The sequence below is a fragment of the Sceloporus occidentalis genome, unplaced genomic scaffold (assembly GCF_023333645.1).
Source record: "Sceloporus occidentalis isolate IW3139 unplaced genomic scaffold, rSceOcc1.0.p SCAF_5, whole genome shotgun sequence".
Taxonomy (NCBI): domain Eukaryota; kingdom Metazoa; phylum Chordata; class Lepidosauria; order Squamata; family Phrynosomatidae; genus Sceloporus; species Sceloporus occidentalis.
The window spans coordinates 174402136-174417852 of NW_028316985.1; the positions used below are offsets into that span (position 1 = coordinate 174402136).

General features: G+C 42.7%; 1 protein-coding gene and 1 pseudogene across 4 annotated transcripts in view; one reads left to right on the forward strand and one right to left on the reverse strand.

The window, feature by feature from the left end:
- Positions 1–15717, reverse strand: part of ARHGAP24 (Rho GTPase activating protein 24) — a 308726-nt gene that overhangs the window by 73243 nt on the left and 219766 nt on the right. For 3 of the 4 annotated variants that reach the window (XM_089526176.1, XM_089526172.1, XM_089526174.1), the window contains one exon: positions 1373–1495. In XM_089526176.1, the coding sequence (XP_089382302.1) occupies positions 1373–1495 (123 nt within the window). Of the gene's footprint in view, positions 1–1372; positions 1496–8041; positions 8082–15717 lie in introns of those variants that run through there. The other variant, XM_089526175.1, reaches the window with a different exon arrangement.
- On the forward strand, positions 467–991 carry LOC149313173 (AN1-type zinc finger protein 2A pseudogene; annotated as a pseudogene).

Below are 15717 nucleotides of genomic sequence, written 5' to 3' on the forward strand. Positions count from 1 at the left end.
TAGGTGTGTGTGTGTGTGTGTGTGTGTGTGTGTGTGTGTGTGTGTGTGTGTTAACTGTTGAAGATTTGGTATTTGGTTGAAATTAGGGAATGTTGATTATTTGCTCATTTCATTCTCAGAGGAAGCAAAGGCTAATGTTAGCAATTTTCTTCTTTGGGACTTATTTTGTGGAAAATTTGCAAAAACATTTCCTGTTCAGAAAATAATATTTCTACACAGACATATTACTTTCTAGGCTGAAAATAGTTTCCTGTGCCAATTTTTTTTTTTTAAAAAATGCTGTAATTGGGGACTTAGGCCCAGTACAGACTGGCACAAAATGCCAGCCATGGGCTGATTTTAGGGCTCCAGAGGGCTGGGCATCCATACGTGCCGAAGCTCTACTAAAATGACATTTTCTGATTAAAAGGGAGTAACATGTTACAGTGGTTGATAAGTGCGAAGAAGCCTTAGCGATAAAGCAAGAATGGAATTCCCTAACCTGGGCGAAGACTGCTCTGAGAAGACCTGCAAACACTTGGACTTTCTGCCCCTGAAAAGTGATGCGTGTGAGCAGGTCTTCTGTAAAGACCATGTGGCATACAACTGGCACAAGTGTTCTTCTGCATACAAAAAGGATGTGCAGGTTCCTATCTGTCTTCTCTGCAAGACTCCTATCCCAGTCAGAAAGGGCGAAATGCCAGACGCTGTTGTTGGTGCCCATATGGACTGAGAGTGTAAACCTGATTCTGCCCAACAGAAACAAAAGATCTTCACAAACAAGTGCTTCAGCCCAGGCTGCAAAAAGAAAGAGATGATGATGAACCTAGTTTGCGACCAGTGTCACCAGAACTTCTGTCTCAAGCATAGGCACCCTTTGGACCATGCCTGCCAAGGACAAAACCATGCCACTTCCAAAGCAGGATATGCTCCTTGAATGACATGGCTGGAATCCCAGACAATGTCTCTGGACTATCTACTTCTACAAAACAAGTACCAAGCAAAATGCTGATTCTTACAACCAGAATCTAAAACTACCTCATCCTGTTGATTGCTGTTGAAATTTAGTTCTTAAAACCTCTACACTTTTTCTATACATCTTTTGTATATCCATTTTATTCTCAGTAAACTGACTTCCTGAAAAAAAAGAAGAAAGAAAATGACATTTTCTACACAGAGAGAGACGCACAAAACAAGAACTATGTGTCCAATTTTGTGCAGAACAAGTCCTGAACTGCAAGGATTCTCATCAGTCCAGGATTCTTCTCATCAGGGTTTCCCAACATTCAAGAAACACATTTTCAAAACATTTTTCTAATATTCTTTCCATTTACAGTTGAAACAGACTAGGCTAAAGGTAAAATATTGTCCTTCTCTCTTGAGCTGTACTCACCACCTCCAAAAGGTGCCCATATCACCCTGCGGATAGACTTCACCCAGTCCTCCATGTCATTCTGAGTGCTGGCCATAAGAAGGTATGTCTCATGGTTCGCTGTCATCCGCTCTCTATCTCCCCCTACAAGAAAAGAGGACAAAGACCTTGAGGACAATTCTCTCTTTCCAACCCAATTTGTCTCACAAAAGCAATGAAACACTGTAGGGAAACCTAGCACCACGTGATCACAGAACAGTTGATAAGATTAGCACAGTCTATCAGTGAATGGCAAAACTTTCTTTAAGGTGAAGAATAAATGCTCTCGATTTCTCTGTCATTGCTTCAGTGGTAGCTAGCAGTTCCCATGTCATTAGAGCATGAAAGCTACTCTGAATTTTAGGAGCTATCAAAATTGCAGAACATCTTTTGGACATCAAGTCGGAGTAAAATCTTGAGGGAAACTTGGAGTTCTTTACAATATTTTCAGCAGCTGATTAATAAGAACACCCTTTACAATTTCATTTTATTTAAAAGCGTTATATCTTACCCTTCTTCTCTCATGCAATTATTAGCAATCCCAATTAGAATAAACCTAATGAATTAATAAGTGGAAACTTGCTAAGTCAACATTTGTGTTAAGTCCCTTTGGCTCCAATAGGTCTATTCCCATTGCGACTGATAACTGGATTTGGCCCAGAGAACTCAAACTAGTGTATTGAAGAGTTCATAGGTGGTGTTTCATCCAGATACTAACCAGACCCACACCTGCTTAGCTTAGCATGTTAAGCCAATTTGAGAGCATTTCTGAAAAGCAAGGTATAAATACAATAAATAAATAAATAGCAACATGTGCCTTCAGACTGTATGGCTACTCTTCCATACAAGACCATTTGCCTATTATTATTTATCTTCCCCTGAGATTTGCAGCTTCAGGAGTATGTTGCATATAAAACTCAGTCTATTTTTCCATCTCAAATTGGGGGTGGATTTGGAGACAGAGAAAGTGATTTCAGGTGGTGCAGTGAATTTATTTCAGAAATTTATTTGAGAAAGGTTATCGCTGTGAGAATAATGTGGGGAGGTGGACATCCACGTACACCATTTTGAGATGCTAAGAGGGATGAAAAAAAATGAATGAATTCCAAAGCATATCCCCCAAAGTATATGATGGTGTTATTCCTGTCTGATATTTTATACCATTTTTCAGCCCTAAGAAAGAACCCCCAAGCAGTGTGCCAGGAAAGAAATGAACAAAATATCAAAGATGAAGAATCAAAATTAAAATCAACAGGAACTGGGACAAAACCTTCAGGATGTATTAGATCCAACATGTATTTAAAATCACTAAAAGCTAAACAGAATGAGAATTTTCCCCTGAGGAGCAAGCTCAAATGTAGGCTTAACCAAATGCCATTGCTATACCTCTGTTTCCTCCAACCACTGTCCAGGTTTGACACTAACTCCTGAAATCTACAGAACCTCCAGTATGTCTTATGACACACAGATGGAAGCAGAAGGAAATAACAGTTCTCCATCTCTGCGCTAAACCAGGGATGGACAACATGGGGCCCTCTACATGATGCTGGAGTGCAATTCCCATCATCCCTCAATGCTGGTTGGGCTGGCTATGTATGATGGGAATTGCAGTCCCACAGCCACAGGGGAGCCACACAATGCCTACCTTGGCTCTAACGGCTTAGTGTGTGTGTGTGTGTGTGTGTGTGTGTGTCTTCAGCAGTGGTTTGAATATTGGACTATGACTCTGGAGACCAGGGTTCAATTTCCACCTTGGTCATGAAACCCACTGGGTGATCTTGGGCAAGTCACATGCTCTCAGCCTCAGGAAGACAGTGACAAACCTTCACTGAACAAATCTTGCCAAGAAAATTCTATGGTGGGTTTGCCTTAGGATCACCCTAAGTCAGAAAGGACTTGATGGCACATAACAAGAACAACAACAACAACGGCCCCCAAGTCACCTGTCAACTTAGGGTGAGCCCATGAATTTCATAAAGTTTTCTTAGGCAAGAAATACCAGAAGTGGTTTTGCCACTTCCTTCCTTTGAAATATACCTTATAGCACTGGACTACATCTGCAGTCTCCCATCCAAATATTAAGTATCTAAATACTTAGCTTCCAGTCAGGTTCTGGTGCCTTTAGGGTTAATAGCAGTCTTGCTGTTAACACCTTCATCCTGTAAGTCTCCCATACAGGGTAGCCACTTAGGAGTAGGAGGTACTCATTCAATAAAGTTCCACCTATGGCAAGGGTGAGCAAACTACCCAAAGTCATTTGGATATACACAGCTCTCACAAGAGCTTGCAGATTTTGTCATCCACCACCACCACCACCACAGTTTTTTTAATTTTCATTTAAAAAAAAACACCAAATTGTTCCCCATATCATTTGGGAGGACAGTTTTAGGGCTGTGCAGACAGCCCTGAAGGGGTGACCTCCAGCTGCTCCTTTTACAGCCAGATTGGGGCTTTGGCAGCTGCATGCTGCGGCCCTGATCTGGCCTTTGCAGGGTGCAAAAGGAGCCACAAAAAGCAAAGATTGCAACAGCCATGGTGCCGTGGCTTTACATTGCTCATTTGGCACTGCATCATGTGAATGCAGCAGCAGAGGAGCGCCATGATGCTGCACACTGTGTGGAGTGATGCATGCCATTACACCACCCTGGGAGCAGCATGTGTTATGTGGATGCCATGCTCCAACTCCACCCTCAAGCTGGCCTTTAAGGGCGCTCTGCACAGGGTCTTAGTTATGTCTCCCTCCTGGGGTTGTTGTTTTGTGCCCATAGGTCACTTCCAGTTGTTATTGAGCATTTTTTTTAACAAGGGGGCTAAAACATGACAGAAATCCCCCCTCACTCCCATGTTCTGGAGGACATTTGGAGTTTTAAAACGCTTTAAAATATTTTTTCAAAAAAGATTGAGCAGGGCCACATTTTCCTGATCCCTCCTCTATGAAATTCTTCACACAGAGGAAATCAGTTTCAAGACTCATCTTAAGATTTGCTATAAAGAACCGCAGGAGATGAGTGCACAAACGCCATTCCCAGAAAAGAACAAAATGCTAATGGCTGGAGCCCGCCTGAGGGGTGATTTACAGATTATATAGCAATATCCTGCTCTGTCATCCTGCAGCTCTGCCAGGAACACCATCAGCCTGTGATGACTCCAAAGGACAGCTGCTTCAATGTATTCCTGACAGAGGGAGAAAGAGGCGATAAGGACAATTGGCCATTAAATGATTCCTTTTAGGCAGTACTTTGTCTTCCTTGAATAGACACAGCCTCCAATCCCTTAGCTTTCTGATGTTCTTTTGATTCAACATTGTCCAGTAAGGTCGTACTAGTGCTTCATATCTATAATGGAGAAAATGGAGAGCTTCCAATCTCCTAGAGAGACCACTATCAAGGATTATCCTGTGGCACCAGAAATCTCTGACAGGGAAGGCTAAACTACCATTCCCAGAATTCACAAAACTAACATTCTCAGAATTCCACATGGAGCCATGGCAGTTAAAGTGGTGTCAAACTGGATTATTTTTGCAGCACGGATGCAGCCTTTGTCAATACATCTGAGTCTTTGTGCCTTTTTGATTATAAGCATGTGAGCAGAGACGAGTCCATTTCTATAATGTTTAAGCCACTCTGGAAGCCCTTGGGTGTGAACAGCAGGATATAATTCTGCTTCAAAATTTAAAAGCAAACACAACTCTCTCAGTCTCTCACCAATCACTTTGCTGGTGAAAGGTGATTGGAGTTGTAGTCCAAAAAGTCCTGGAGAACACCAGGGTATTCCTGTTTGGATGGTATCTGCTTCCAGATTAAATAGTGCATATGGCAACACTGCTTCCCTGCACAACATACTATCCATGAGAATTGAACTATCAGATGAAGCTTTTGGCCTCTGGCACATTTGCTGAACAACCACTGAAATGTAACTCTGTTCTTCCCTTGACTTTTGCAAAGTTAAGTATTGCCAGAGATAGCCCAGTGGGAGAGCAAATAACTTGCATTGAAAAAAAGGTTGCAGGTATAATTCCTAGCAATTGTACATAGGACAAGAAAAGAAGTTTTTAAAAATGTCTTTTAAACATTAGTCTTTCAGTATCATGTAAATCAAGTAATGTTCCATGTGTAATGTATTTGCTGCCTTCCACCCCCTTGAGGGCCATCCATATATAAACTGGGCTTCAGCATAAAAATCTTCCTAGTGAAGACTTCTGTGGAACACAAAAGCTTACACATCCTTGTGCTGAACAAAGCATTCCAGTTCAAAAAACAAAACAAAAACAAAATCTAAAACATGGTTAGAATCCTGTATCAGGCATACAGTTAACTAAGGCCTGGAACAGACCGCCCCAAAAGGGAGGCCTGCCAGCGGCCTATTTCCCTCTAGAGGGACGCCGCAGCCACCAAACCGCACGGCATCCCCCAGAGTAAAAAGAACCCAGAAAAAGCGGGTTCTTTTTGAGCCGCTGGGTGGATGTCATGAGTGTGCCAATGGCGCACTTATGATGTAAGCAATGTGCAGTTACATGTATATGCTGCACATTGCTTACGTCAAAATGATGGTGTCTGTGTACACAGCACACTGCCATTAGTTCACCGCCACTCCGTGCCAGGGCTAGAGACTGTGCGGTTGGTGCGCGGTCCTTAACCCTAGAATTGGCGGTGGCATAGTGCTTTGGGACCGTCTGTCCTGCACCAAAGAATCATCTCCTAGTACTTTATCACATGAGGACAATTGGGGAAAAGAGGGGGTTTAAATTGTCATTATCTCATAAAAACTGCATGTGAAGATTTTTGCTGTGATTAAAGAGGACTGTGATTAAACAGGATGATTGCTGTGATTAAAGAGGACTTATCCTGGCAATAACCAGGTAATAACAAGCAACAAATCATTCATGGGGAAACTCTTCAATAGCAATATGTGTGAAAATCTTCCCCACAATTGCACAACTTTCACGGTATGACAGTTTAAACCCCCACTTTCCCCCGTGTGATAAAGTCCCTAGTCTGACCGCCCCCCCAAAACAACCTGACAGAAATATGATTCATCCCATGCTCCAATCGCCATCAAAATGGACTTTCTTCTCCCCATGCAGCTGATGCCCAGTAAAGTAGATGGGGGAGTTACAATCATGGCAAAAGGGTCAAATTGTGATTAAGTTGTGATTGTCAAAGTGGTGCATGATTGTAATACCCCTCCAACCTACTTTACTAGGCATTGGTTGTATAGGTAGAAGGTGATCCAGTCTGCTGCCAGTTAAAGTATGTGTTAATGAAGTTTCCATGAATTTTGAGCCTGGTGGCCCAGGAGAGGTTACTTTGGCCCCATATAGACAGGCCAAAATAAAGCTGCTTCGGGTCACTTTGGAGTTATCCTGTTTACATGATGCATGAGTCCTAAGGTTCCGGAAGCTGTGCCAAAGCCACACTCCAGTCCTTAGAACTGGACCATGGCTTTGGCACAGCCTCCAGACTTTTAGGATACATGCATCATGTAAGCAGAATAACTCCAAAGTGAACAGAAGCAGCTTTATTTTGGCCTGTCTGTATGGGGCCAAAAACCTAGGTACAAAACACTCGGCAGAAATACTCCAGTTTGAGACCACTTTAACTGCTAGGCAATCTTGGGAATTGTAGTTGATTGTGACACCTGAGCTCTGAGAAGGCTAAATGTCTCACAAAACTATAGTTCTCAGAATTCCCTAGCATTGAACCAGGGCAGTTAAAGTGGTCTTAAACTGGATTATTTCTGCAGTGTGTTTTGGACTTCAGTTAAGGATGCTAGCTTTGCACAACCTGGATCTCAAAGGAGGTTTCTTTTTGCGTTGCTAATGGAGTTTAAATTTTATTTCCTGGACTTTATGACTCTTTGGCTCCCAGAATGCACATGGCCAAAAGGGAGGAATGGGAGATTATCGCACAGCAAAGTCCCACCAGGATAGACGCAGGATCTAAAACTCAAAGACAGATCCTATCGCATTGCACTGTGGCCAGGCAGTAGGCAACCCAAATGCAGCTCCAGCTTTTCTGGGCATCTCCTGCAGCTTTTCAAAAATTGTATACAGGCTGCATACTGTCTGGCCACAGAGCAATGTGATAGGATCCATCTTTGAGTTTTAGATCCTGTGTCTATCCTGGTGGGACTTCACTGTGGGATAATCTCCATGGTCTCTGCCTACATGGATATCCCTCCATACCATCTTAAAGATTAAAAAACACACAGGAGAAATAAAAAAAATGTTGAAGTCACAGGCTTACGTTTTGTCAATATGTTGATATTGTTCTTCTCAAACATCTTAACAAAACGTAAGCCTGTGACTTCAACAACATTTTTTTTATTTCTCCTGTGTGCTTTTTAATCTTTTTGCCTGACGAAGAAGCCAGTGGAGCTTTGAAAGCTTGCATCATGTATTCTGTGCATTTTAGTTGATCTAGTGAAGGTATCCCTGTTTTGTGGATTTTGGATGTTAACATACTATACTTATCTAAGTTGATGATATTATATAGAATTCAAACAAATATGTACAGTTGCTTAGTTTTCTGCTTAGTTTTAAGCATTGTTGTTATTCTTTACAGTGTTGGATTTCTTTCTGTACCCCCCCCCCCCCCACCACCACTACAGACAGTTTTCAGCAACTTGGAATGGCAAATGAGTATGACCTACCTGTCCTCTACAATTTCCTGCTTCTTGGGAAGGGCATATTCCAACTCCAACCAACTCCAAACCCTGCAAAATGTTTTATAAGTAACTCATTCCAGTTGCCTGCCCTCTCCCTTGCAAACTCAGATCCACTCCAGTGGTTCAGTAAATAGTAAGTAGAGAGCCAGAAGTGCTTCTTGATCAAGGCTGCGTTCAACTACTCCACCCCATGGCTGGTTGCCATTTTGTGCAACTAGCTGGCACAGTTCTGGTGTGTACAACAATATTTTAAGAACTTCTGTTCAGCAAATTGAAAACTCCCTTGGCTTGATCACAGTGTTTTTCCATCTGCAATTTCACATCATCTTCTCCTTAGAAGAGACCAAGAGAAGCCTTTGCCTGGTTTTTCAGCAAGGTGCGTGAAGTAGCTACCTTCTAGTCTATACAGAAGAAGAGCAACTTGTTGAAATCTCAAGGACTGTTTCCTGCTTGATCAAGTCCAAACAGCTTCCTTGTAGTTCCACCTGGATTTTAAGCATACACAGTGGGAAAAGTAACTCCTTATCCAAGTTAGATAACCATGGTTGCATACACTTTGAAAAAGCTTACACACATGGACAAAATGAGTATTAAAATCCAGTATATGTCTATCCAAAGGATTTTCCATTGAGTTTACTTCCAGATAAATGGAAATTTATAGAATTGCATGGTGGTGGAGTTTTTTTTGTAAATGATGGTCACTTTGTCAGTTTCACAAAGTGTTATTCTTGGCAGACACTCATATGCATGCACACAAGCTTTCATACACAAATATGGATACACAGTGAAACTCTGTGTATGTGTGTGTGCGTGTGTGTACATATACATATGCACACACACACACACACAAAACCAGTGGGACCACAAAATTTAAAAGGTTCACTATATGACATTTCTCCACATATACATAACTATGTAGTCACAACATACTTTCTACATTTACTAGGATAATTTAACAGTTCTCATTTGAAAATAAAGCCTGTTTTTGATTGAATCATAAATAACTACAATCAAATTTATTTATGCATACTTAATTTGACCAGACATATGTATATAATATTCTTCCAATGGGAAGCCATTTTATTATTGGGGAAGAGTTGAAGAAGACAATTCTCTATTTGAAATTATTCTCCATTTGAAGAGCTGTCTGGTCCAAATCCAGTTTAAAGATAAAGAGCTACAAGAAAGTAGTTGTAGATAGGTGATTATAAGTTAATTTATAACAACTCTATCCTAGGGTTTTCATTGCAATATTTATTCAGAGAAGGCTTGCTTTTCCCTTCCTCTTAGGTTGAGAGAGTGTGACTTGCCCAAGGACAGCCAGTGGGTTTCTATAGCTAACCCAGATTCCTAGTCAAACTGCTATAGCACACTGGTTCTGACAGGTATGCAAAGAGTATTCTTGGACTGCCATAGAAAGTCTCAATCCTTTCGATTTTTAAAATAATTGCATATTATAAAACTCATATAAAACTTAAAAGAAATATCTTTTTGGTGAGGAAACATCATGCAAACACAATTTTGCATGAATACTTTTTTGATTGCAAAAACATATTCATCTTTTTAAAAAACTTCATGAAAATTTTGGAAAAAAAGTCACAAAAGGTGCAAAAATCACAGTCAACAGGGAGAAATGTTTTGATATTTTCGTACGTGAAAATTTGTCTCCCTACAGTTTGAAAAGGAATGGGGAGAGTAAGTATGGCTCTAATCCCAACTGCCACTCTAGTCTTGTTGGCAGATGCTGCACAAATGGACTTGACAGATGTCTATCCATCCTAACCCATGCCTTCCTCCCTTATCATCATCTCATTATGACATTGAAACTGAAGGATAGTTCTGGATATTTCATCTTTTCTAGGTAACTGAATTGTGTCACCAACAATACTCCTTAAAGTTATTACAGACACACACACGCACACACGCACACACACTCCAACACATATTCTGTGATTTGCAGCAGGATACCTAATTCAGATCTTGATAGTTAAAATGCACTCAACCTTTATTAACAAAACTAAAGATCCCATCCAGTGATATTCATTGCCAGAAGTGACCTGCAAGCATTAAAACTGCCTAATAAAACTACACAGAATTTCAAATTTCTGGTGAGCTTAATTCTTATTTGTTATAATTAATAAAAACATTTTCCTTTCTTTTCCATACTACCCCTTTTCTTTGTTGCTACAATTATACTTTCTCTCTTGAATAGACTTTGCTTATGCTTTCCTCCCTTCCAGTATTATCTCAGCATCTGTGTCTGAGATCACCATAGCTTAGCAACACTATTTCTACTGTGTATATCCTATCACACTTACCTCCCAACATATTATGGTAGGCACATTTCCTATGCAACTCCGGACAATTCTTAAAACTATCCAGTTAACAGAAAGGATATTATCTGCTATTATCTGTGTTTTTGGCTTCTTGACTGACACTTTGTCTTTAATTCTGTTTTTCATTGGTTGGTTTTTTTTATGTGGATGCAGTTTTTGATTTGATGTTGCCTACCTTAGGCATTCTCAGATGAAATGAAATCCAGGAAAGTGAATTTAAATAAATAGCACAGCATGGATAGAAAGGTCATGTCTCTTTTGGTGATAAGTTGGTGTCCTCTGTTGCATAATTTTGCTGAAATGGTCCCTATACAAGATGCACTGGCCTTTATCTTTCTTCTGCATGCCCTTGTGCTTCCCAGGAACATTATTTGGCCCAGGATAACAAGGTTCTAACATTCCAGTGTGGGCCTGTGATTTATTTTTCTTGACATCACATTAGCAATACTTGTAGCAAGAATTCATAGCTCATTTTTCAAGCCTTTTCCTGTTCTGACCCTCTAGCGATTCCCTCTGCTGAATAAGACCTGTGAAGGACTCCGTGCGCAGTTTGGGGGTGCTTCTTGACTCGTCCCTTCACCTGACTGCTCAGGTGAATGCGACGGTCAAGAGCACCTGTCATCAGCTTCGGCTGCTTCGCCAGCTGCACCCATACCTGACCCAGAGGGACCTTGAAACTGTGGTACATGCCCTGGTAACCTCGAGATTGGATTTCTGCAATGGACTCTACATGGGACAGCCCTTGTACCTAACCCGGAAGCTTCAACTGGTGCAGAACATGGCTGCAAGGCTGGTCACTGGCACGTCCAGGGCCAGCCATATAACACCGGTTCTAAAAAACCTCCATTGGCTGCCCATTTGCTTCCGGGCGCAATACAAGGTGCTGGTAATGACCTATAAAGTCCTAAATGGCTTGGGCCCAGGTTACCTGAAGGACCGCCTCTCCCCATACATTCCGCCTCGCACCCTCAGAACATCTGGGCAGCAACTCCTTAGGGTTCCCGGGGCGAGGCTATCCTCCACTTCTAGGAGGTCTTTTTCCATCGCCGCCCCGGCCCTTTGGAACACGCTGCCCTTAGAGCTCCGCTCAGCCACCTCCCTGGCCCAGTTCAAGCGGGAGTTGAAGACCCACCTGTTTGGCATCGCATTCCCCGACTAGCCCTTATAAGCCCCCCCGCCATACGACCGCACAGACAATGGGTATCTAACCTAGGGGCATTTGTTATTTGTTATTTGTTATTGTTTTTTTATTTGTGTTATTGTATTTTAACTTTACATATTTGATATTTATGTATCTATGTATTTTTATCTCTTGTTAACCGCCCTGATCTTTGGAAGGGCGGTATATAAATAAACCATTTATTATTATTATTAAGAAATACAAATGCTCACCTTCTATTTTTGTTTTCAAAAATGCAACTTTGCAGCTTGTATTTCCTTTGCTTATGAATAGAGTAGCTACATATCACCCAACATTTCACAGATGAAAACCAGGACACATATGGCCAACTAACATCACAGTAGAAAGTCTGTGGAAATATTACTACTCAGATGCATGGTCAGGTATGTGCACAGAAATGTTATATAGTGTACTTTTAAATTCTGTGGCCCAGCTGGTTATGTCTGCATCCATACTAAGAAGAAGGGTTGGGGCAGTTGAGGGTATACAAGCCAACATTTTCTGCCCCTTCATGGGCACACACATAGACATACAGTAAATCATAAGTTGCAATAAACCTTTGTATGACACCTTGAAGTAATCATTGACCAAGATCTGGCAGCACCCTGACACAGTGGCATCACTACGGGGTGCAGATCACACCGAGTGACAGCCCAAAAGAGGGGTGACACTTGGTCAGGCCCCCCTTACCTCCTTGTCTTCTCATCATGAGGCGAACTGGGCCACAGCAACAAGGAAGGCTGAGCACCCCCTGCATCTCCTTCCGTGGCCCTGTTCTCCTCATGTGAAGATCTATGGTTCTACTACAAGGGCTAGGGGTAGGGCAGGAGATTAAAGCAACCATCGAGACTTGCTCCATCTGCTCAAAGCTGACCTGCCACCACCTCTTTATGAAGACAGTCCAGTGGCAGGGGGAGAGAAGAAAGATGGGGCAATGCCATGGAGCAACAAGGAGGGAGGGAGGGAGAAAGGAGGCAAGGCAGTAATCACTGTGCATGGATGATGGGCCGGGTGGGGCTGCCGGGAGGGCATCTCCAGGTCTTGGCAGCCTCACAGACAGGGTCCTCTTTTTCCAGGACATCAGGACCAAGAAGCATGGATTTACATTTATATAAAGTGTTTTGAGGGTTTTTTAAAATGAGGTTTTCCTCATGAGGAGAACAGGAAGCCCTTGTCCCAGTCTGGAAGCCCTGCTCCCGGAAGCCCCACCCTCACATTGGGTGACACCAGGGGCAGGGACGCCTCTGCACTGACATAGTGTAAACCTCCATCACTGTACTTACTTAAGCTGTTGGTGGCAATCAGTGGCAACACTAGGGTGTGTGTATGTGTGGAGTGCACATTGCACCAGATGAGACCCCAGAAGAGGGTGACGCCCAGTGGGAACCTGTTCCCACTGCAGAGGAGTGGTGCTGCTGGTGATGCCTGGCCCTTCTTCTTTGCTTCCATGGCTCTCTGTCTCAGGAGGAAGCTAACACAGCAGAAGAGGAGGAGGGGTGAGTGGGCCCCTCTTGGCTTCACTCCTGCTCTGCTCCTTCCTCATGAGATAGCTGCATGGAGGCAAAGGAGAAGCGAGCCCAGCCGTCCTGGCTTCACCTCCACCCTGCTCCCTTTTCATGAGGAAGCTGTACAGAGGCGAAGGGGATTGACCCGACCCTCTTTGCTTACCCTCTGCTTACCTTCCTCCTCATGCGGAAGCTGTATGTTGGTGAAGGAGGAGAGAGCCTGGCCCTCATGATTTGGCCTTTGCAAGAGGATGAAATTGCACATATGCAAAGGAGGGGCAAGATTCCCCTCCCTCACTTTCCCGGCTGCCCTCCCTGCAGCTCTGGGTGGCCAAGTGAGCGAGTGTGGGAGGCCCCCACCCCCGGAAACTCCCCCCACATCAGGTGACACCAAGCCTGTGCCATTGTTACCACTAATGACAATGACAGAAATTGCACACTCTGCTTGGTGTGCAACACTATCTCCATGTTCACTCATTAACTGTGGAGGTACACCCAGATTCATTCCAGTTGTTTCTCAGCATGGAGAGAAGGCACATCCTTCATTCCTAGCATAAGGATGTTACTTTGTCCTTTGCATATAATCTTTTGATACTTTGCCAAAAGCAAATATAAAGGAGCACTAAGAGGCATATACAGACCCTCAATCCTCAATCCCCATAAAATAAATTTTTTAAAAAAAACAAGTAATGGGAAGGAATAGACCTATGGGCTACATATTCCCAGAACTTGGAAAAATTATTTATTTAGATTACAATTCCCAGAATTCTTTAGTCACTGACCACATTAGCTGAGAGATTCTTGGAATTGTAGTCCAAAACATAACTTTTCCCAAGCTCTGCATATTCTTTCACTGAGTCTAGACAACACATAGAAAGAATAGTCCATATGCCAGGAACAGGCAACTACAGTAGGTCTGGGGCCTGATCTGTTGTTCCTCGGACCATGCTGGAGCAATATTCACTGTTAAAATCATAGAATCATAGAATCATAGAATTGTAGAGTTGGAAGAGACCACTAGGGCCATCCAGTCCAACCCCCTGCCATGCAGGAAATCCAAATCAAAGCATCCCTGACAGATGGCCATCCAGCCTCTGTTTAAAGACCTCCAAGGAAGGAGACTCTATCACCTTCCGAGGAAGTGCATTCCACTACCGAACAGCCCTTACTGTCAGGAAGTTCCTCCTAATGTTCAGGTGGAATCTCTTTTCCTGTAGCTTGCATCCATTGTTCCGGGTCCTGTTCTCTGGAGCAGCAGAAAACAAGCTTGCTCCCTCCTCAATATGACATCCTTTCAAATATTTAAACAGGGCTATCATATCACCTCTTAACCTTCTTTTCTCCAGGCTAAACATCCCCAGCTCCCTAAGTCGTTCCTCATAGGGCATGGTCTCCAGACCCTTCACCATTTTTGTCGCCCTCCTTTGGACATGCTCCAGTTTCTCAATGTCCTTTTTGAATTGTGGCGCCCAGAACTGGACACAATATTCTAGGTGGGGCCTGACCAAAGCAGAATACAGTGGCACTATTACTTCTCTTGATCTAGACACTATACTTCTATTGATGCAGCCTAAAATAGCATTGGCCTTTTTAGCTGCCGCATCACACTGTTCACTCATGTTCAACTTGTGGTCTACTTGGACTCCTAGATCCCTTTCACACGTAGTTTCATTTAGCCAGGTGTCACCCATCCTATATCTGTGCATTTTATTTTTCCGCCCTAAGTGCAATACCTTACATTTCTCTGTGTTGAATTTCATTTTGTTAGCTTTGGCCCAGCTTTCTAGTCTATTCAGGTCATTTTGAATCTTTATCCTGTCCTCTGGGGTATTAGCTATTCCCCTTAATTTGGTGTCATCTGCAAATTTGATAAGTATGCTCCCAATTCTGTCATCCAGGTAATTGATAAAGATGTTGAATAGCACTGGGCCCAGGACAGAGCCCTGTGGGACCCCACTGGTCACTTCTCTCCAGGATGAAAAGGAGCCATTGTTGAGCACCCTTTGGGTTCGGCCGGTCAACCAATTACAGATCCATTTAACAGTTCCTTTGTCTAGCCCACATTTTACAAGCTTGTTTGCAAGAATGTCATGGGAAACCTTGTCAAAGGCCTTACTGAAATCAAGATATACTATATCCACAGCATTCCCTTCATCTACCAAGCTGGTAATTTTGTCAAAGAAAGAGATTAGATTTGTCTGGCATGACTTGTTTCTCTGAAACCCATGTTGACTTTTTGTGATTATGGCATTGCCTTCTAGATGTTCACAAACTCTCTGTTTAATGATCTGCTCCAGAATCTTTCCTAGAACTGATGTCAGACTAACTGGACGATAATTGTTGGGATCCTCTTTTTTCCCCTTTTTGAAGATGGGGACAACGTTTGCCCTCCTCCAGTCTGTTGGGATCTCTCCTGTTCTCCAGGAGTTTTCAAATATGATTGCCAATGGCTCCGATATTACTTTTGCCAGTTCTTTTAATACCCTTGGATGGAGTTCATCTGGTCCCGGAAACTTAAATTCATTTAGATTAACAAGGTGTTCCTCTACTATCTCTTTACTTATTCTGTGCTGAAATTCCCCTATTCTGTCCTCTGCTCCATTATCCTCAGGTTGAGCACCCTTTGCCTTTTCTGAGAAG